This window comes from Erinaceus europaeus, chromosome 5 (assembly GCF_950295315.1).
Source record: "Erinaceus europaeus chromosome 5, mEriEur2.1, whole genome shotgun sequence".
In the NCBI taxonomy this organism is placed as follows: Eukaryota; Metazoa; Chordata; class Mammalia; order Eulipotyphla; family Erinaceidae; genus Erinaceus; species Erinaceus europaeus.
The window spans coordinates 86,463,956-86,486,249 of record NC_080166.1 but is presented as its reverse complement, the minus strand read 5'-3'; the positions used below and the strand labels follow the sequence as shown (position 1 = coordinate 86,486,249).

Below are 22,294 nucleotides of genomic sequence, written 5' to 3'. Positions count from 1 at the left end.
TAGAACCAGCTTCCTGACCAGGGATTCTTTCCCACGTGAAAGGTCGAGGCTGCTGCTTGCTTTTTATTTTTTAATGCAAAGTAATTCACTTCTGTCAGTAGTTAGCAAGCTGGGGAACTGGAGTTTGAGCCCTGTTCCCCACCTGCAGGGGAGATGCTTCAGGAGCAGTGAAGCAGGTCTGAAGGTGTCTTTATTTCCCTCTATCCCCTCTGCCTTCTCAGTTTCTGTCTTAAGAATTAGAAGAAAAAAAAAAAGGGAAGAATGGCCGCGCCACCACTTGGCCAGTACATATTTTCCTTTGATCTTTTAAAATATTTATTAATAAGAGAGCAGAAGGGAGAGTCAGCATCACTCTGGCACATGGTACCTGGGATTGAACCTGGGGTCTCATGCCTGCTAGCCCAGCGCCACATTCACTTCCTCCCAGGGTTGTCAGTGAGTCTTAGTGTCTGCACCATGAATCCACCACTCCTGGCACCTTTTGTTGTTGCTGTTGTTATTTTTTATTTTTCAGAAGGAAGTTGGGGGGGGTGAGATAAAAAGAGTGAGAGATGGGGGCAGATGGAGAGCAGCGGGTTAAGCACACATGGCCTGAAGCGGAGGACCGAATAAGGATCCAGGTTCGAGCCCCCGGCTTCCCACCTGCAGGGGAGTCGCTTCACAGGCAGTGAAGCAGGTCTCCAGGTGTCTATCTTTCTCTCTCTCTCTCTGGCTTCCCCTCCTCTCTCGCTCTCTCCTATCCAACAACAAAATGGAAAAAATGGCCTCCAGGAGCAGTGAATTTGCAGTGCAGGCACCCAGCCCCAGTAGTAACCCTAGAGGCAAAAAGAGAGACACAGCATTGTTTTACTGCTTATGAAGCTTCCTCTCTGCAGGTGGGGAGCAGGGACTTGAACCCTGGTCCTTGCACTCTGTGACATGTAGGCTCTACCATTCTACCACCACCTGGATCCCACTGCAGTATTTCTTTTATGGCACCACTAGCAAACTAATAGAATAGTCTTTGCTGACAGATGGCCTAGGGTCAAGCCCCAGCTCCACCACTTGTCAGCTCCATTCACTTGGGCTTTGTCATGTTGCCTCAGTTCCTCATCTGTAAATGGGGATGATGATACTACTACTTGGTGGGGCACTGTGAAAATTGTATGTGTTAATACATGGAAGGAGTTAGGAACAGAGCCTGAGAAATGGCAGAATTTACCTTATTCATTTGTTTGACTTGGATTTATTGAGTGCCAGCTACTTACCAGGCCCTATTCCAGACCCTGCAATTATTGGGCATAATAGCTTCAGTGAGTTTAGATACACTGTAAGCTTTATATATGTGTGCATAACTGTGTGTATGTATGCTAATGTACATAATATATGTATACGAATACTGTCGTGTATATGGTGTCATGTATATGCATAGTTATATATGTTACTATATATGTACAGTTAAATGTATGTAATCTTCCTCCAGTGCGGTGGGGGCAGGGCTCTGAACCTGGGTTGGCTGCACATATGACAAAGGTGCTCTATGGCTGTTTTTCCCACCCTACAGTTTTATTTAATATCCAGAGGCAATTCAGAGAAGCACCGAAGGGGAGTGAAAGTGAAAAATGCCGGTGCGCTCAGCAGAAATGCTCATGGACCGAGTTATCAGGGAGGTCTTCTCTGACGAGGAGAGATTTGAAGAGACTGAAGCAAATGAGAGTCAGTCACGCAGCTTCCCAGGGGGTGTCCAGATGAGGGCAGAGCAGGCTAGGTGTGCAGGGAGAACTGGGAGAGGCCCAGGTGAGGTGAGAGGTGGTAGGACAGGAGGCCTGGACACTAGCCTGGAGCAGCTTCATGTGGGTCTCACAGGCAGTGCTGAGATGACTTGGATTCTACTCTGGGTGACACAGGAAACTGGAAAGAGTCTAGCAGGGATGTGATGCATTTTGAAAAGGCTGTCAGAAGGCCAGAGGGAGAAACAGAAAGATACACAGGCAGGCTGGGGATTGAACCTGGGACCTCAGAGTCTCAGGCATAAGAATCTTTTTCATAATCACTACACTGTTTCCCTAGCACTTTAGTTCTTTCAACTGTATACTTCTTGACACGGTTATACTTAATGTTTCTACAATACTTGTTGTTATCTATAACTGTACAACAAGTGACTTAAAAATGTACCGTCTCCCATGATTTCTCTAGGCCAAGCTCAGGAGAAGATTGCCTGGGTGCATCTGGTTTAGGCTTTCATGCTTTCACAGTCAGGATACTGGCTGGGATGGCAGGTGCTAAAGGCTGGATTCAGGCTGGAGGATTTGCCCTCCCGATGCCTCAGGGATGGTGAGTTGGTGATTCTTTTGGTTTAAGATGTCTTTCTCTCCAGGTGGTCTTCTCTTTGGGCTGTGCCATGGAAGCTTTTGTGTGTGCACGGTGCTTCTGTTCTTATCTGCTGTGCATAGAGCTGCCTGGTGGTGGATGGGCTGACTGATGTTGCTGTGCTGTGAGATTGTTCATGTTTGGTAGAGGGCCTGTGTGGTCAGGTCAGGCCCCACCATGAACTCTGCTTGCTCCAGCTGATTATTGCCATGCCATGACCGTTCTTATTTTAATTTAATTAACTTTTTATTGGGGGGAAGTTAATGTTTACAGTGCAGTGACATATTTATACAATTTTATTATATAACAGGCCCCCAAAGTTTTCTTCCTATCTTCCTTCCCCCTCGCTTCCCAGAGTCCTTTGCTTTGGTGCAATACATCATGTCCAGTCCCTGTTTCACTTTGTGCTCTCCCTCCCTACTCTCTACTTTATTAAAGACTTGCTAATAAGTGAGATCACTTGATATTTGCTATTCTCTTTTTGGCTTATCTCACTCAACATGATGTTCACCCAAGAGGATGCAAAGAAGACAATCTTATCATTTTTAACAGCTGAGTAGTATTCCATCATGTATATATACCACAGTTTTTTATATTTTCCTTCTTTATTAGTGATTCAATATTGACTTACAAAATTACATGTTAACAGGGATATAATTCCACACCATTCCCACCCTCAGGGTTCTGAATTCCACCTCCCTGCATTGCAAACTACCGTGGTTCTCCTAAGGTTTCAGACATGGATTAACTGTCAGCTCTACAACTGTCTGTCTACATTTGTACATAATTGCCCCCTTTTTCTTCCAATCTTCCAATCTTCTCCTCTCCAAGCCACACATAACCCTATTACTACATCCAAATATCTCTCCCCTTTTTGTCTTCTTTCTCTGGGACCTGCTTAAACAAGTAGGAGAAAGCCCTAGGTCATCAGGTAAAAAGAGGACTAGAAAGCTGGATAAGGGCAAGAAACAGGCTCACTTAATAATGGTCCTTTTGGTCAATATCATACACCCATCTGGGGCCCTAGTCAGGGAATCCTTGGATTTCCACAGAAATATGAGCCTAGACCTCTAATGGATCCCTCTCTGCACTAGCACCAGTCACTTCTACCAGAAGTGTCATCACAAGCCCTCTTATAGGCCCTCTCAAAACCTTGCCATCACCATAGAGCAGCTATGGTAGGGACTGCCCCAGTCTCCAAAGGGAGACTGGGGTATCCTGCCCTGCCACACGAGAAAGATTGCTCCTGAAATGACTGCAGCTTGCACTGTTCCCAGACGTGTTCATGGGCTATGAGCTCAGACCAACAGGCTCTGATGCTGAATATAAATATATATATGGGCCCTGGGTCAGGTGGATGGAGACAAATAGTTAACTGTATCCACAGAAGATTTTCAAAAATGGGAGTTACTCTCTGACCTAATCCAACTTTCTAGCCCTTTTCTCCACTCTGACACCATTTTCTCAGACAATGTTTTCTTTAAATATTTATTTATTATTCCATTTTGTTGCCCTTGTTGTTTTATTGCTGTAGTTGTTGTTGTTATTAATGTCGTCATTGTTGGATAGGACAGAGAGAAATGGAGAGAGGAGGGGGAGAGAAAGACAGACATCTGCAGACCTGCTTCACCACCTGTGAAGCAACTCCCTCTGTTTTCCTCTCCTCTCTCGATTTCTCTCTGTCCTATCCAACAACTGTGGCAACAATAATCATAATGATGAGCAACAAAATGGGAAATATATCCTCTAGGAGCAGTGGATTCGTAGTGTGGGCACCGAGCCCCAGCGATAACCCTGGAAAAAAAAATAGAAAGGCTAAGAGAGAGAGTGAAAGAGACCACAGAGTGCCACTCCCTTCAGAGCAAGCCAGTGTCAAACTTGGGTTGCACATGGCAAGGCAGGATTGTATCCCAGTGAGCTATCTCTTTGACCAGAGGCTCTGACAATTTTATTTTTCTTCTTTTCACCTTAGTGGTTTGAGTAGTCCTCGTTTTTTTAAGTTTTATTCTAAAATTTTTTATTTCCTTTTTTATATTTATTTATTTATTCCTTTTGTTGTCCTTATTGTTGTTATTGATGTTGTTGTTGTTGGATAGGACAGGGAGGAATGGAGAGAGGAGGGGAAGGCAGAGAGGGGGAGAGATAGACACCTGCAGATCTGCTTCACCATTTGTGAATTGACTCTCCTACAGGTGGGAAGCTGGGGGCTCGAACCGGGATCCTTAAGCTGGTCCTTGTGCTTTGCGCCACCTGCGCTTAACCCGCTGTGCTACCGCCGGACTCCCTGAGTATTCTTCTTTAAATCGCTGTACCAATCTTCCTGCTACACAGACTAATATTTTGCCCACTTTTCTCCATTTCTTTTGCTTCTGGTGTTTCCCATTCCCTCTTTTTTTCCAAGATCAGATGAGATTGGGCGTGTTCAGGGTTAGGTATGGTGGTATATCCACTACCTCTTTTTAAAATAGTGTAACAGAATTGTAGCAGTAACTTCCAAACTGCTTTTCTCTCTCTCAGACTATGTTTCAGTTGCTTCTCTCTACAGTCTTTTCTCCAGATACCTCGCAGAATTGAAGCTCTGGTTTTGTCATTCCTCTGTTCAAAAACCCCATTAGTTTTCCATTTCCTACAAATTAAAGTTATTCACCTTCTCCCCTTACCTCTTATCTCTTCTGTAACTGGAAGGTCAGCTGTTGATTCAAGCAAATAGACCATATGGAAAGAGGGTGTGTTTTGTGGTGTTGTGAATCTTGGTCCTGTGCTGTAGTTCTTTGTAATCTTGTGTAAGTGAGCTCAGCTTTGGAGCCTCTGTTTCCTCATTGAACCATGGAAATCATTAGTTCCTACCTGAAAGAGCTGTGTAAAAGTTAATGAGATTTGTAGTAAAACTCAGTACATAAGCATGCAGGCATTTATTAAGTATTAATTATTTCCTCCATCTCAGATGAAAAGATAAAATGGGAAAATAATTTTATCCCAGATAAAAATGTTAGACATCTGCTCTCCTCAAACCAAGAGCTGGAGGAACCTGGTTTCACCTATCTCTGACTCTGATTGTGTTTCTTGCAAGGATAATTTAGCTGTAGAGCTCAGTTTTCTCATCTAAGCGACACTGAGCTATGGTGTTTATCAGTAGCTGAGGTATAAATCTCCATTGCTGTCACTCCACCCCTTCCCCTGTCTTAAATAAATGGCTTATAAATGTTTCTGGAATGACCAGTGTTTACATTGTTTTCATTTTTTAATATTTATTTATTTTTAATTGCCACCAGGGTGATCACTGGGGCATATTACCTGTGCAATGAGTCCACCACCACTCCTTTCTTCTTCTTTTTTTTTTTTTTTTTGCTTCGAGGGTTATCTCTGGGGCTTGATGCTGCACTAGGAAACCACTGCTCCTAGAGGCTATTTTTTCCCCATTTTGTTGCCCTTGTTGTTTATCATCATTATTATTATTGTTGTTGCTGTCATTGGATAGAACAAAGGGAAATTGAGAGAGGAGGGAAAGACAGAGAGGAGGAGAGAAAGATAGACACCTGCAGCCCTGCTTCACTGCTTGTGAAGCGACACCCCAACCCCCCACCCCTACTTCAGGTAGGGAGCTGGGGGCTCGGCTCCAACTTGGATCCTTATGCCAGTCCTTGCACTTCGCACCTTGTGCGCTTAACCTGCTGCACTATCACCCAGCCCCTCTTTTCTTTTTATTTATTTATTTTTGGATAAAGACAGAGAAATTAAGAAGCAAGGAGAAGATAGGGAGAGATTCCCCCCCCCCCCCCCGCAGGTGGGAACTGAGGGCTTGAACCCAAATCCCTGCACATGGTAGCATGTGCTACCACCCGGCTCCAGTTGTTAAAGAAATGGGGGGGGGGGGTCAGCATCTGTTTCCCTTTCTGAGAGTTCACTATGCCTTTTCCCAGTAAAGGATTGAAAAGAAAGCATGATTATCTTGGTAATTTTAAACTTTATTGGACACAAAAACATGTTGAAGAGAGAGGGAGAGAGATAAAAGGAGAGCGGGAGAGGAGGGGACTCACAGGCTTGATGGTCATATGGTGGTCCCAGGAGAGAGTGTGCCCCCAAAGGTAAAGTCTTTTATTTTATTTTTTTTGCCCCCACCCCAGGTAAAGTCTTTTTAAAGCCCAAGGCCCTACCTACACTGACAACCACTCCCATTTCTCTCCCTCAATATAACTGACAGATTTATACCACACACACACTGTTTGAATTATTGCTTCTTTTGGGGGTGGGGGAAGATCTGACAAACATCTTCCTTTATAAGGCAGCCTCTTCCTCTAGCTTCCTGAACAGAACTAATCTCCCTATTCCCTAAAAGGTCTGTGGGTTTCAGTCAATTTCTTTAGACCCCTTGTGGCTGTAGTCAAGAGTTTGCTTTGACATTCTCTAGAGGTTACAAAGGACCCAGACAGAGTAGGATACCTAGGATTGTTTCTTGTGCTTATTTCCTGTGGAAATATAATTAGTTAAAGCGTTTTAATCTCCAGACTTTACTAGTCCCTGATGTTAAACCCACAGTCATGTCAATACATTGGGCTAGCTTGAATTTGAGATGAAAAGCCTATGAACAGGAGTTTTGAGTTAGCCAAGTTTAACAAAGGACTTGAACTTCCTGCCAGATCTGACTACACATCAACTTTTATTATGAAGACAACAGAAATAATTTGATTCCAGTTGTCAGTTTTTATATATGTCTTTAGCCAAAGTTGCAACAGGCACTTTAAAAGAATAGCATAATATTAACACTTAATTTGCCATTTTCTCTGTGCTGTACACCTTAAACTGAGATCATACAAATTTATTTTTCAAATATAGTGTTGACCTCTATATTTGACCTCTATATTTTGGTATGAAGGTACTGAAAATTGTTGAAGTAATTGAAGTGTTTTACCAGAGCACTGCTCAGCTCTGGTTTATAGTTGTTGGGAGATTGAACCTGGGACCTGTAGCCTCTGGCATGAGAGTCTGTTTGCATTATGCGATGTCTCCCCGACCCAGTTGAAGATTCTTTATATGACTTGGTAGATTGGTTTTTCTCTAAAAGTTTGGTCTAATTACTTAAAATATGAGTGCCAAGAAAGGATCTGTTTACCAGTAAACATTGCTGGAGACAAAAGGGTTACTTTTCCAAAGTTATAATAATTTTTAATAGTGTTTTTTAAATTTATTTTCCCTTTTGTTGCCCTTGTTTTTTTATTGTTGTTGTAGTTATTGATGTTGTCGAACTGGGATTCTTATGCCGGTCCTTGAACTTGTGCACTACCTACCGCCCGACTTCCAGGAATGACTTTTTAAAATTTTTTTAGGGGGTCCAGTGGTAGCGCAGCGGGTTAAATGCACTGGCACAAAGCACAAGGACCAGCGTAAGGATCCTGTCGAGCCCCCAGCTCCCCACCTGCAGGGGGGTCGCTTCACAGGTGGTCAAGCAGGTCTGTAGGTGTCTTTCTCTCTCTCCCCCTGTCTGTCTTCCCCTCCTCTCTCCATTTCTCTCTGTCCTATCTAACAACGACATCAGTAATAAATACAACAATAAAAAAACAAGGGCAACAAAAGGGAGTAAATAAATACATATTTTAAAAAAGTTCTAAGTCACTTTGGGTTGAAAGGGAAGGATTGAGGGGAGTAAGAAGAAAACGTTAAGTATGGATCACCTGGATCTGTGGCATTCATTGCTCTTTGACAAAGAGAATCCTCACTGACCCTGATTCTGACAGTCTGATGTACACAGAATTTTTCTGAACTGTCGTCTTGCCTAATTTCACGTGCTGTCTACTGCGCTTACTGTAATGGCAAACTAATTGAGTTTGGAAATGAACAAAATGCTACTGGAACTTGAATTAGGAGCAGAAGCCAAACACTGCTTTGATTTGCATGCCTTTTCACTCAGCATCTTTATGAACTTGACAAAACTGCAGCCTCCCCAAGTCTTCATCCTTTCCCTCTGTAAAAGGGGTAAAAGCACTGTATATACTGTTCCATTAAATGTAAACTGCCTCCCAGTGTACATGGTACCTGCTTTATGTGACAAAATATTGATGACTTACTGTGAATTTTAAGAGTAAATTCATAGAATGCGTGAGAACACTCAGATGAAATAATATTTTCAGAATTTTATTTTATGTATTAAATATAGACATATTTATTGGTTTAGTTTCAATACATTATTTATCCACCTTGATATTTTTGTAATCCATGTATGTATGTGAAAAGTTTGTCTTTTTTTGTATATTGATCTCTGCTGTTTTAAAAATATTCTTAGAGATAACTGTTAACCTCATTTACTTATAGAAAATAACTTCTCAAAACAGGGGTAACAAAAAGGAATAAATAAATAAATAAATAAATATTTAAAAAAAGAAGAAAGAAAATAACTTCTCCTGTCTTTCTTCAAGAAATCTCTGTGGAATGGTGATGGAGAAATAAGAAAGTGAATGAGGAAGATAAGTTAGGCACATAAAAAACAGAACAGATACTTCCAGCAGAGGGAGATATTGCCAAAGTAATCAAGCCACACAGTATGCAGGTATAATGGACAACCAGTATAATAGCAAAATTTTCCTAGTTGGGGGGCGGGGGAAAGCTGTCTAAGCATTACGTAAATACAAATTGAGTAAGACTATGTGTTTTATGACTCACCAAACCTAAACCCATTATAGAACTTAGGGAAGTAGTATCAAGGCAATATGTTTGACTATTGTTGCCACCTAATTTTTTCTCACATCCTCCTGTTTCAGTGAATGGAAGTTAAGATAAGACAATTGACAGCCTTTTTCATTCTGAATCTCTGAAAGTATCACCTAATGGGAGTTAAAGACCAGAATACCTGAAAACAAAGGAAGTGTAGAACCTTTGCTAACATAATTCAAAGAGATTTTTCCACAGAGTTCTTTCTAGGTAGCCCTAAATCATATAATCATATGGACTGAATCAGAACAACACAATCCTTTCCTTAAAAAAAGTCATTGCTAAAAAGATATCAGGATAATTTAGATATTCAAATCTCTAAAATTGCTGGGAGGCCTATAATCAAAACAAATTAACAACATTTGGTTCAAGTTAGATTGGTAATTTTTTCAAGTATTTTCAGTGGTTAAGTTGGTTTGAAGCTTTACTTTTCCAACAGAAACATCACATTTCTTCCTGCTGGCAACCTTGCCCAATAATGGACTACCATAATAGTCCCTCTGCACTTTGAGATTTCATACTCTTACTCTATCATACTCTAAGAAATTACTGCCCTGGAACTTGGGGATGCTGAGAATGCCCTTAAACCTGAAAGACTTACTTAATAGTTGACTAAGTTTTCCCCTCTGTATCATGCCTGAATGTTTTTGATGTGGATTTTATTACTTTTTGGCTGCATTAGTAAATTCAGTTTGTAAAATTTCCGAAGAACTTTATGAAATGCACAAGCTGTATCTTAATTAAATTTACCAGTCACCTGTAGTTTAGACATTTGTCTTATTGACTCAGAAATGGAAATTACACATCTGCTGATTTTATTATCAATGTGGTAAACATAACCACCAACTTTTGCTTCGGAAAGAGAGAGATGTAGTTTTTATCGAAACTTCTGCAAACCTTCATCGGTTCTCTTGCTTTTAATCTTTTACCAAGTGAGCGTTATTACTATTTGTATTAATACATAGGTGGACTTTGATAATTTCTAGCTATGCTAGGATAGATACCATAGCCTATAGTAAGGTTTTTCTGGTATAATTAATGCTGTTCCTTAGATTCATTAGACTTCTGTAAGAGAACTTTTAAAATACTTTAATGTATATATGTGTGTATGTATATACATATATATTTATATATACTATTAGGGATTTAATAGTGATTTACAAGATTATAAGACTAAAGATTTATCTGTTTTTTAAATTTTTATTTATGAAATGGAAATATTGACAAAACTATAGGATAAAAGGGGTACAATTCAATACAATTCCCACCACCAGAACTCTGTATCCCATCCCCTCCCTTGAAAGTTTTCCTATTCTTTATCCCTCTGGGAGTATGGACCCAGGATCATTATGGGGTGCAGAAGGTGGGAGGTCTGGCTTCTGTAATTGCTTCCCCACTGAACATGGGCATTGGCAGGTCGATCCATACCCCTAACCTGTCTTTTTCCCTAGTGGGGCAGAGGCCTGGGGAGGTGGGGCTCCAGGACATGTTGGTGGGGTTGTCTGCCCAGGGAAGTTAGGTTGGCATCAAGATAGCATCTGGAACCTAGTGGCTGAAAAAGAGGTAAGATATAAAGCAGAACAAACTGTTGACTAATCATGAAACTAAAGGCAGTGATATTGCAGGTGAAGATTTGTGGTCTCCTCTTTGGAAAAAGATAGTGGGTCTATTTTAGGTATATTCCAAGGGGCCCATGGCTTTCTTATTCTTTGCCTGAGCCTGACATCTGATATGGACCCAAGTTGTTGTCTGGGGAGATGGTGTGTAGTTGGAAAAAGGACTGGAAAGCTGGATCAGGGAATAAAGTAGCTTCCAAATATGGGGAAAGTATAAGATTATTGTTAACTGTAAACTATATCGGTTTGATCTCGGGCCCATATTCAGCACAGGAACCTGTGTAACTTCTACATCCCTGTAGGTCTGAACTTACATTCTGTGGTCACGGCTAGGAACATTCCAGGCTGCTCTAATTTCAGGACCCATCTTACTCGGCTGGTAGAATATATTGTCCAACCTCCCTTTGGAGGATGGAACAGTCCCTACCATTATTGATCCACATTGAGGGCAAGGTCCTATAGGGGCCCACAAAAGGGTCCATTCTGTTGTTCCTTATGGAGATGACCAATGACCATAGAGAAAGGGATCTGCTAGAGGTTTAGGCCATCATGTCTGTGTGGGAATCCCAGGACTCGCTGTCTAGGGCCCCAGGTGATGGGGGTGGCCCAGTAGTGACTAAAGAGTCATCATTAAAGTATGCCAGTCTTTTGCCCTTATACAGCTTTTGTAGTCTTTACTTTGTCTGACAAAGTTAGCTTTAAAATGATTGAGGGAACTGAAATAGGAAATAGGTGAGGAGGGTATCTAGGTCTAAGTAGAAATTATTTGACTAAGTACTTTATGGCGCCTTGTTTAGGTCTTTCTATATGCTTGCTTCATTTATTGACTCACTGCAAACTATTGTGCACCAAAGTTAGCTTTAAAATGATTGAGGGAACTGAAATAGGAAATAGGTGAGGAGGGTATCTAGATCTAAGTAGAAATTATTTGACTAAGTACTTTATGGCGTCTTGTTTAGGTCTTTCTATATGCTTGCTTCATTTATTGACTCACTGCAAACTATTGTGCACTTTTGCTTTAAGGTATATATTGTCCCCTAACTTATGGATAAATGTGTACGTATGTCCTATCTCATGGACCTTGGTCTGTATCTAGGTTTTGACTCTTTGTAAAGAAGTGCACCACCAGAAATGGAGTTAAGGAGTCCTAAGAGCTAGGAAAAGTCTCACCAGAGTAATGAGGCTGGAGGGTTGACATTCCATGCCTGATGTTGACATTCCATGCCTGATTCTGGACACACTCTGAAGTGAAACATGCTGAGGTGTTACTGGTTACATAGACTAGGTTCAGTCAGCAGATGCAGCACCAATTGGTATGAATTGAGAGAAGCATGCAGGAAAGTGAGCCCCACCTTAGGGGTTCCAGGCCTGGGAGATATATAGGCTTTATAGAGAATGGGGGAGGTTCCTGCTGTCTTAGGGTTTAAGAAAGCAATAGGTAGTTATTGCTATAGTGAAATTATTTGGCAGTTGGGTTAACTTAAAAAATTTTTTTTATTGGGATTAATGTTTTACAGTTGACAATAAATACAATAATTTGTACATGCGTAACATTTCTCAGTTTTCCACATAACAATACAACCCCCACTAGGTCCTCTGTCATCCTTTTTCAGGACCTGTATTCTCCCCCCCGCCACAACCCTCACCCACACCAGAGTGTTTTACTTTGGTGCAATATACCAACTCCAGTTCAGGTTCTACTTGTGTTTTCTATTCTGATCTTGTTTTCCAACTGCCTGTGAGTGAGATCACCCCATATTCATCCTCCTATTTCTGACTTATTTCAGCTGACATGATTTCTTCGAGCTCCATCCAAGATGGGCTGAAAATGGTGAAATCACCATTTTTAATAGCTGAGTAATATATATATATATATATATATATATATATATATATATATATATCACAACTTGCTCAGCCACTCATCTGTTGGACACCTGGGTTGCTTCTAGGTTTTGGCTGTGACAAATTGTGCTGCTATGAACATAGGTATACACAAATCTTTTTAGATGGGTGTGTTGGGTTCCTTAGGATATATCCCCAGGAGAGGAACTTCAGGGTCATGGGGTAGGTCCATTTCTAGCCTTCTGAGAGATCTCCAGACTGTTCTCCACATAGGTTGGACCAATTGACATTACCACCAGCAGTGCAGGAGGATTCCTTTGAGCCCACAACCTCTCCAGCATTTATTGCTGCTACTTTTTCTGATGTATGACCTTCTCACAGGAGTGAAATCATGTCTCATTGTTGTCTTTATTTTCATTTCTCTGACAAACAAAGACTTGGAACATTTTCATATGTTTCATGGCCTTTTGGATCTCTTCTGTGGTGAATATTCTGTTCATTTCCTCTTCCCATTTTTAGATGGGGTCATTTGTTTTCTTGTTGTTGAGTTTGGTAAGCTCTTTATATATTTTGCTTATTAAACTCCTCTCTGATGTATGGCATGCAATGATCTTCCCCCATTCTGTGAGGGGTCTCCTGGTTTCTGTAGTGATTTCCTTTGCTGTGTAGAGGTATTAACTCTTCCTTGAAGGTTTTGTAGAATTCATTTGTAAAACCATCTGGTTTATTCTTGCAAGTTTTTCGATAACTGTTTCAATTTCGTTGGCTGTGATTGGCCTGCTCATATCATTGAGTTCCTCTTTACTTAGTTTTGGAAGGTGGTAGGTATCTAGGAAATCATCCATTTCTTCCAGGTTCTCTAGCTTGGTGGCATATATTTTTCATAGAAGCCTCGCATTATATGTTGAATTTCTGAGGTGTCTGTTGTGATATCTCCTCTTCATTTACAATCTATTGTATTTGGGTCTTCTCCCTTTTTTATTTTGTGAGTCTGGCTAAAGGTTTGTCAATTTTGTTCACTCTTTTGAAGAACCAACATTTACTTTCGTTGATCTTTGGTATGGTTTTCTTATTTTCAGTGTTATTTATTTCTGCCCTAACTTTAGTGATTTCCGTCCTGCTGGTTGCTTTAGGGTTCCTTTGTTCTTCTTCCAGGTCTTTAACGTGTGCAATGAGGTTGTTTTTGTGCTTTTTCTTGTTTCCAAATGTGTGCTTGTGTGGCTATAAACTTCCCTCTCTGTACTCCCTTATCTGTGTCTCCAATATTTTGATAGCTTGTGTCTTCGTTTTCATTGAACTCTCAGAACATCTTTATTTCTTCCTCAATTTCATCTTTGACCCAGTAGTTGTTAAGTAGTGTACTGTTGAGCTTCCACATTTTGGGATTATTACTCATCTTTTGTTGATTGTTAAGTGTTAGTTTAATTTCACTGTGGTCTGGGAAGATGCTTGGGATGATTTCAATGTGCTTGCATTTGCTGCTGCTATCTTTGTGGCCTAACATATGGTTTATCCTTGAGAATGACCTATGTGGCCTTGAGTAGAATGTGTATTCCAGTTTTTTGGGGTGAATGATTCTGAAAATGTCCAATAGTTCTAATTTGTCTATCTCCTTATTTAGCTCCCTCATTTCTTTATTGATTTTCTGCCTGGATGATCTGTCAAGTTGAGAGATTATTGTGTTGCTCTAAATATACTGCTGTAGCTGTTTCAGTAGAAATTTGATGTATTTAGATGACTTCTCATTGGGTGCATAGATTTTTTTTATTATTATTTTTTATTTTTTTTTTATTTAAGAAAGGATTAATTTACAAAACCATAGGGTAGGAAGGGTACAACTCCACACAATTCCCACCACCCAATCTCCATATCCCACCCCCTCCCCTGATAGCTTTCCCACTCTCTATCCCTCTGGGAGCATGGACCTAGGGTCATTGTGGGTTGTAGAAGGTAGAAGGTATGGCTTCTGTAATTGCTTCCCCGCTGAACATGGGCGTTGACTGGTCAGTCCATACTCCCAGTCTGCCTCTCTCTTTCCCTAGTAGGGTGGGTCTCTGGGGAAGCAGAGCGCCAGGACACATTGGTGGGGTCTTCAGTCCAGGGAAGCCTGGCCGGCATCCTGATGACATCTGGAACCTGGTGACTAAAAAGATAGTTAACATACAAAGCCAAACAAATTGCTGAGCAATCATGGACCCAAAGCTTGGAATAGTGGAGAGGAAGTGTTAGGGGGATACTCACTGCAAACTCTAGTGTACTTCTGCTTTCAGGTATATATTTTGCAGTAGTTTATGGATACGTGTGAACATATGCTCTCTCTCACAGAAACTGGTGTATATCTAGGTTTTGGGACTTTGTTAGAAAGTGAACCACCTGAGATGGAATTAGAGTATACTATGAAAGGAAAGGTCTCACCCGAGTAATGAAGCTGAAGGGTTGTCATTCCACACGTGAAGTCTCTGGACACAGTCTGAAGTAAAGCATGTTGTGGTGGCAATTGTTATGTTGATTAGGTTGTGATTGGCAGATGCAATATTATTTGATATGGATTGGGAGAGGCATACGGGAAAGTGGGCCCTATCCAAGGGTTCCAGGACTGGGGGAAGTAGGGGCTCTATAGTGGAGATGTGAGGTTCCTGCTGTCTTAGGGTTCAAAAAGACAATTGATAGTTAATGTTATCATCACATTATTTGGTAATTGGGTTAACTTTGAAAAGTCCTTTTGTTAGGGTTTGCTGTACAGTACCCAGTATCTTGTATATAGCTATGCTATTGGTTGCTTCTGATCTACTTGGTCTAGGCTTTTGAGAGAGTCCGCATATCAAATACACAGCCTATATATTAAAAAGACTAAGTCTGTGTTTTAAAAAACTTCGAGACATACAATTAATTTTCCCCTGTCATATTAATTAACTAGTGATTTATATAACTACATTTTACTAGGAGTGTACATAAACACCATTCCCACCACCAAAAGACTGTGACCCATCCTTCCCACCCACTCCCACCCCCCACTGGCCCAGGAAGCTGCATTTCTACCCCTCACCACAGGGTTTTTACTTTGGTGCCCTAGGGTGCATAGATGTTAATAATTGCTAAGTCCTCTTCATTGACTGAGCCTCGGGGCATTAAGTAATGTCTATCTCTATATTTTAAATTTTATTTGTTTTAAAATCTGTTGTGTCAGATATGAGAATAGCTGTTCCTGCCATTTATTTTAGGCCATTGGCTTGTATGATAGTTTTCCATCCTTTCACTTTGAGTCTGTGTATGTCTTGTTGAGTTAGGTAGGTTTTGCTGTAGACAGCATATTGTTGAGTTATGTTTTTTGATCCATCTTCCTACTCTGTGTCTTTTAATAGGTGAATTCAGGCCATTGACATTTATTGATATCATAGATTGAACATATTTTAACGCCATTATTGTAGGTTTTTAAAAATTTCTTTATTGGGAAATTAATGTTTTACATTTGACAGTAAATACAATAGTTTGTACATGCATAACATTTCCCAGTTTTCCACAGAACAGTACAACCCCCACTAGGTTCTGTGTCATCCTTGTTGTACCTGTATTCTCCCCCCCACCCACCCCAGAGTCTTTTACTTTGGTGCAATATGCCAACTCCAGTTTAGGTTCTACTTGTGTTTTCTCTTCTATTATTGTAGATTTTTAGAGTGGTCTGATATATGGCATATTTATGGTGTTCTGACTGTTTATAGGAGATCTTTCAGAACATCTTTCAGGGCAGGCTTGATGATAGTTGATTCTTTCAACTGTTGCTTGTCTGAGAAGGCTTTTTTTTTCTTTTTCCTTCAGGGTTATTGGTGGGCTCGGTGCCTGCACCATGAATCCACTGCTTCTGTAGGCCATTTTTCCCCTCTTTTGTTGCCCTCATTGTTGTAGCCTTGTTGTGGTTATTATTATTGTTGATGTCATTCGTTGTTGGATAGGACAGAGAAATTGAGAGAGGCGGGGAATACAGAGAGGGGGAGAGAAAGATAGACACCTGCTGACCCACTTCACCGCCTGTGAAGCAACTCCCCTGCAGGTGGGGAGCCGGGCTAGAATTGGGATCCTTTTGCTGGTCCTTGCACTTTGTGCCACATGTGCTCAGCCTGCTGCGCTACCACCCTACCTCTGCCTGGGAAGATTTTTTATGCCTCCATCTAGAGTCTGAATGAGTCTAGCAGTATACAGTTGTCTTGGTTGAAAGCATTTTTCACTGAGCACTGGATAGATATCTTGCCATTCTCTTCTGGTCTGTAGTATTTGTATGGAGAAGTCTGCTGCTAACCTGATGGATTTTTCTCTCTAGGTGACTCTTTATTTTTCTCTTGCAGCCTTCAGGATACTTTCTTTATCCTTATTCCTTTCCATTCTAAATATGATTTGTCTTGGTGTCTTTAAATCTGGGCTAATTCTGTTTGGGACCCTCTGGGCTTCTTGAATCTTTATGTCTTTTATCTTGTCTAGACTAGAGAAGTTCTCAGCTATTATGTTCTGTAGAATGCTTTCTTCCCCTCCTTCTCTTTCTTCCTCTGGTAAGCCAATAAGCATATATTATTTCTTTTGCAGTCATCCCATAGGTCTCTGTTGTACTTTTCAGCATCCTTTATCTCTTTTTGAGATCTCTTACTTATTTTTTTTTAAGAATTTATTTATTCATGAGAAAGATAGGAGGAGAGAGAAAGAACCAGACATTACTCTGGTATGTGTACTGCTGGGGATTGAACCTGGGACCTCATGATTGAGAATCCAGTGCTTTATCCAATGCACCACCTCCCAGACCACCTCTTACTTCTTTTTTAGTTGTCTCTAATTTGTCCTCAGTTTTGCTAATTCTGTTTTCAGACTCATTTATTCTATTCTCTCTCCCCTCTGCTGTTTTCTATAGTTCATCTATTTTGTTACGCTGTTCTGATATTGTTCTAGCTTATTAAGCTATTTTCTTAGCTCAGGTATTTCAGCTCAGGTACTTCAGCTTTCAGCTCAGGTATTAGCTTTCAGGTATTTCAGCATTCAGCTCTCTAATGACCTTGAGATTAATTAGTGTTTTCTTCCAGAGTCTCATATGTTGTTTCTGCATTTCTGATGACAATTCTTTCAAACTCTTTACTCACTCCTTCAACTATTTCCTTAACTAGCATTTGGATGTTGACCTCATTATTCTGTGCTTCAGCCTTTGGGGGGGGGGGCTTTTAGCTGGACTTTCATCCTGGATCATTTCTCCAATGTTTCTTGTTGGTTTAACCATTCTAAATAGTATGTTATGAAGTCATGTTAGGAAGCCACTGACCAAGCTTGACCGCAAGCCAAGACAGACACTGACAGAGTAACGTTGTTCAAAAAGATTTATTCACACAAACGCACACATAGAGTCTCACTCATACAGGGGAGCTTAGGCTCTCCAAGAAGGCTGAGGGTTCACTAGCTGGGACGGCTCCCTGGGCTAGGAACTCTGAGCAGCTCAGAGACTTATTGCTTTATACTCTCAAGGGATGGGGGTTACACAAGCAGGGTTGCACATGCAGGGTATACATTTTATCTAAGGAAAACAGTTACACGTTACATCTTGAGAAATATCTTGAGCAAAGCAAAAAGGCACAAATTACATTCTTTATCTAAACAGTACACTCTAATCTATTTCATCAGTTTTTTATCTCAGCAGAGCAGGTATACATAAGCAAAAGGAACTGGTAAAGTTGAATGGATATTTCAAAAATTCAAAGTGTCACATAAACACTTAATGTGCAACATCATTCTTGTAAGTTCTGTGGCTGCCCAGATGATCAGATGACTCAGGTGTTCCTGGGGGAGATGTCATCTTGATTCTCAACTTTGACTGTCTTTTACTTGTAAAGCAAGTCTCTTAAGATGGAGCAACTCTCAACATGGGGAGCTCTTGCTCTCAGTCACTCTCTCAGTACTTTTCAAATTACTGATCACTCTTGCCTGGATTGATTTGTGTCTAAGTAAGGTGCTTAAAGAGTTCACAGTTGTGGAAATTAACAGTTGTTTCAGTATTATTTCAATCCCTGAGTTGGAGCATAGTGTCTGTTAAGGCCTCTTTTGTTCTTTTTCTTCCCTGTAGGCTATGGAAGCCTGAGGGCTTTTAAACTATAAGTAGGCTTCTTAGCTTAATCACTGACTCCTGACCAAGAGATAAAGCAGGGTGGGGGAGATATAGCACAGTGGTTATGCAAAGAGACTCTCATACCCCAAGTATCCAAAGTTCTGGGCCCAATTCAGCTTCTCTGCCAAGCCGGGCAGCATTGCTGGACCCTGTGAGTTTCTAAAGGGGTCCTGTTTATATTCTGTAGGTTCTGAGGCAATTATTCACCATGTTCTCATCAGGAGAACAATGTGGAAAGGCTCCCACCACACACCCCCACTACTGTGCCACTAAAGTGTAGATCTTCTCCTGAGTTTCCTGGTCAGTTCTCTGCTTCCCAATGTCAGCACAGAGCCTCCCCTCTGCTGCTCTAGCCTCTGAGAGCAGTAGCAATGGAGACTCACAGTTGCATTTGGTGATTGTCTGGGGAGTCCTCTCCTCCCTTCAGTAGTCTATTTGTTGGTAAAACAGATTGAAGGTGGTGTGTCAGCAGGTAAACTGTTCCCAGCCACTCAGTCTCTCCTTAGGCTCCTCTCTGTCCACAAGCTACACATATTTGCACTCACCAGTGATTGGTGGGTTTCTGAAGTCATTCTAGTCCATTCTTGTTGCAGTCCCCTGGGTTAACTTTTAAAATCCCTTTGTTAGGATTTTCTGTATCATACAAGCTCTTACCATAATTTATGCCCTTTAATGCTACTTATATATAGCTGTATCTTATAAAGTACATGCCACCAGTTGTGTCTTCCTGATGTAAGCTTTTAGGAGATTTAATATTTCAAAGAACAAGTCATTATTAAAAATTAACAATTTGTGCTCAGATTTATCTATTTCTCAATGAGAGACAGAGACAGAAGCAGAAAACATCTATCCTTCAGGCACATGAGATGCCATGGACCATATATATTAGTGTACTGCTCTGAAGAGTTAGAACCACTGCAGACTGCTCAGAATGCCTTTAGGTAGCCTTCATAAGAAAACTGGCATTCATTTAAAATAGCTACAGAATAGTGAGATTGAACAAGTAAGAAGTAAATCTACCAGCATTCCTGTGTGCCTATTAAAACATCAAGACTGTAGTAGAGTAAGGGCCTAAAAGCTCAGTCAGTATATCCCATGCCCATTGTGGTTTGACTGTAGGGGTATTCTTGTTACAGTCTCCCAGCAACCTAGACTATGACACATATGGATAAGTTGAAATTTATGGTCCAAATTTGCAAGAACTGTTTTATGTTTAATCCAAGTGTTCCACATACACTTGGATAGAGTATTATACCATGAAGGTTGATCCCCTTTGAAATCATAGTTGTATCATCTAGAACCATTCTGATATTTAACAACCACATTACAATCTAGCAGGATTTTAAACTAATTCCTTGTTGATTTTTACAACAATTTAACAGCAAAGGCCTTATATCAATCAGGTTTAAACATAGAACTGTTTACCATGTTCATGGAAGACACATAGTACAAATAGCTAAGGGGTCTACATACCACACAGACCAGAACCATAACAGAAACAATCAATACCCACACCAAAATGAAGGTATTGTCATGTGTTTAAAGATAGATTGGGCATTTTACTACTCTTACACAAATTAGTTATTAATCTTGTCATTATTGCTAACACTTTTTTTTTTTTTTTTATTTTTTTAGGTTTTACTGATTTTCCCAAAATATTTTGTGAAACTTCTCAGAAGCTGGTGAATGTGGAGGCTTTTGCCCTGACTGCAAAATATTACTCTATGAAAAATTTAGGAATAAGTACTCCTTTTGAGAAGTTGTTAGTAGCCCTTCAGGTAAATCAGAAACAGAAAACTGGTAGGTGTCTTTGTGTATGTGTGTGTATGTGTATTTTAGACACATAGAGAAACTCATTGTTCAATATATTTGTGTTTTTTTCTTTTTACATGTTCTTCATTTATTAATATTATGGGCCCAATAGGTTAGCTTGTGCTTAGATGAGTAGTTTTTTTTACGTATCATATGAATCAGAACAACTTAATTATAAATCTTTACATTCTTTTCTTACATGTTAGTCCCATCATCAAAAGCCCTGTCATCAATATTTGCTTTTATAGTTAATGATTTTGTGTATCAGTGAATGTTTAAACATGTTTATTAGTAATTTAATAGTGATTTACAAAATTATGGTGGGTATAGTTTCACACCACTCCCACCACCAAACTCCTGTGTCCCCATTCCCTCAAAGTTAACCACCTTAGTTCTTGCAAGGTCTTAGAGATAGGTTGAATACTTATTTTAATTGAGTTTATGTATTTCAGTTCTCTATGTTTCACATATGAGAGAAACTGTCTGGTAGTTGTCTTTCACATCTGACTTCACTAAACTTAATCTTATCTCCAGTTCCATGCATTTGGTCTTGAAGGACAGAATGTCATATTTTTAAATTGCTGACTAGTACTCCACTGAGTATATGTCCCTTAATTAATTTTTTAATATATTTATTTTCCCTTTTGTTGCCCTTGCTTTATTGTTGTAGTTATTATTGTTGTTATTGATGTTGTCATTGTTAGATAGGACAGAGGGAAATGGGGAGGGGAGGGGAATATAGGGGGAGGGAACAATAGACACCTACAGACCTGCTTCACAGCTTGTGAAGTGACCCCCCTGCAGGTGGGAGAGGGGGCTTGAACCAGGATCCTTATGCTGGTCCTTGCTCTTCGAGGCAAGTGCGCTTAACCCACTGCGATACCACCTGATTCCCTTCCATAATTTCATATATAGTTACCTGTCAGTGAGCGTTTAGATAGCTTCCATATTTTGGCTATTGTGAGTAATGCAGCTATGAACATAGGTGCATATGTTGTCAAGGATTATATGTAATGATGCTCTGTGTGTCTTATTTTATCAATTCAAATTTTATTCTTAGATGCAACAGTAGAGTCTCTGTAGTATTTCCTGTGTTTAATTACAGAAAGCATGAACATCAGCTGATGACTTAGAAAATTCTGCTTCTTTAATAGCAGTATTTAATTTTTTTTTTGATCAGCTGGAAATGTGAAGTCAGATGAGTTTATGAATATGAAAAAATCTCATGAGGTTCAGGTAATGTCAGAGCTGATCAACGGTCTTGCTGGCTACTGTGGAATAAAGCAGGTAAGGTTATTGACTTATATTTTAAAATGTTAAGATTATTGCATTTTTAATTTTCTTCATCCAATATTTGTGGAGCCATGTCCTCACAGATAAAGGATTTTACCTCTCTCCAGGCACTTTTGCATAGAAATATATATAAGCATATATAGAGAGAGGGAGAGGGGGGAGAGGGAGGGACAGAGAGAGAGATAGCATTAGAGCTTCCCCAAGTGTCATGTCACTTCATGTGGTTTAGGGTTCAAACCTTTTGTGCCTAGCAAGGTAGATATCCTACCCAATTAGCTATCTTTCTGGTCCCTTTACCTTTTTATTGTTGTCATTGTCACTGGGGCTTTACAACTCTGGACCAATTTTTTCATATATATAGAGAGAGACAAGGAGAGGAAAAGAGACACTACAGCACTGAGGTATCCTTCAGTAGGGTAAGGTCTGGACTCAACCCTGGGGTGGTGCACACATGACATATCTTTTTTTAAAACATCATTTGAATTCCCTTTTATTATATCCCTGACCTCTAAAATATAGTTAAATATTAGTCACTGTGGTAGAT

At 40.3% G+C, this 22,294-nt stretch overlaps 1 protein-coding gene across 3 annotated transcripts in view; it reads left to right on the top strand.

Moving 5' to 3' along the window:
* Positions 1-22,294, top strand: part of METTL25 (methyltransferase like 25) — a 98,031-nt gene that overhangs the window by 532 nt on the left and 75,205 nt on the right. For all 3 annotated transcript variants that reach the window (XR_009549978.1, XM_007517198.3, XM_060191461.1), the window contains exons 2-3: positions 20,281-20,445; positions 21,638-21,744. Coding sequence is in view for 2 of the 3 variants with exons in the window: in XM_007517198.3 (XP_007517260.1) it covers positions 20,281-20,445; positions 21,638-21,744 (272 nt within the window). In the remaining variant the exon portion in view is untranslated. The remainder of the gene's footprint in view (positions 1-20,280; positions 20,446-21,637; positions 21,745-22,294) is intronic.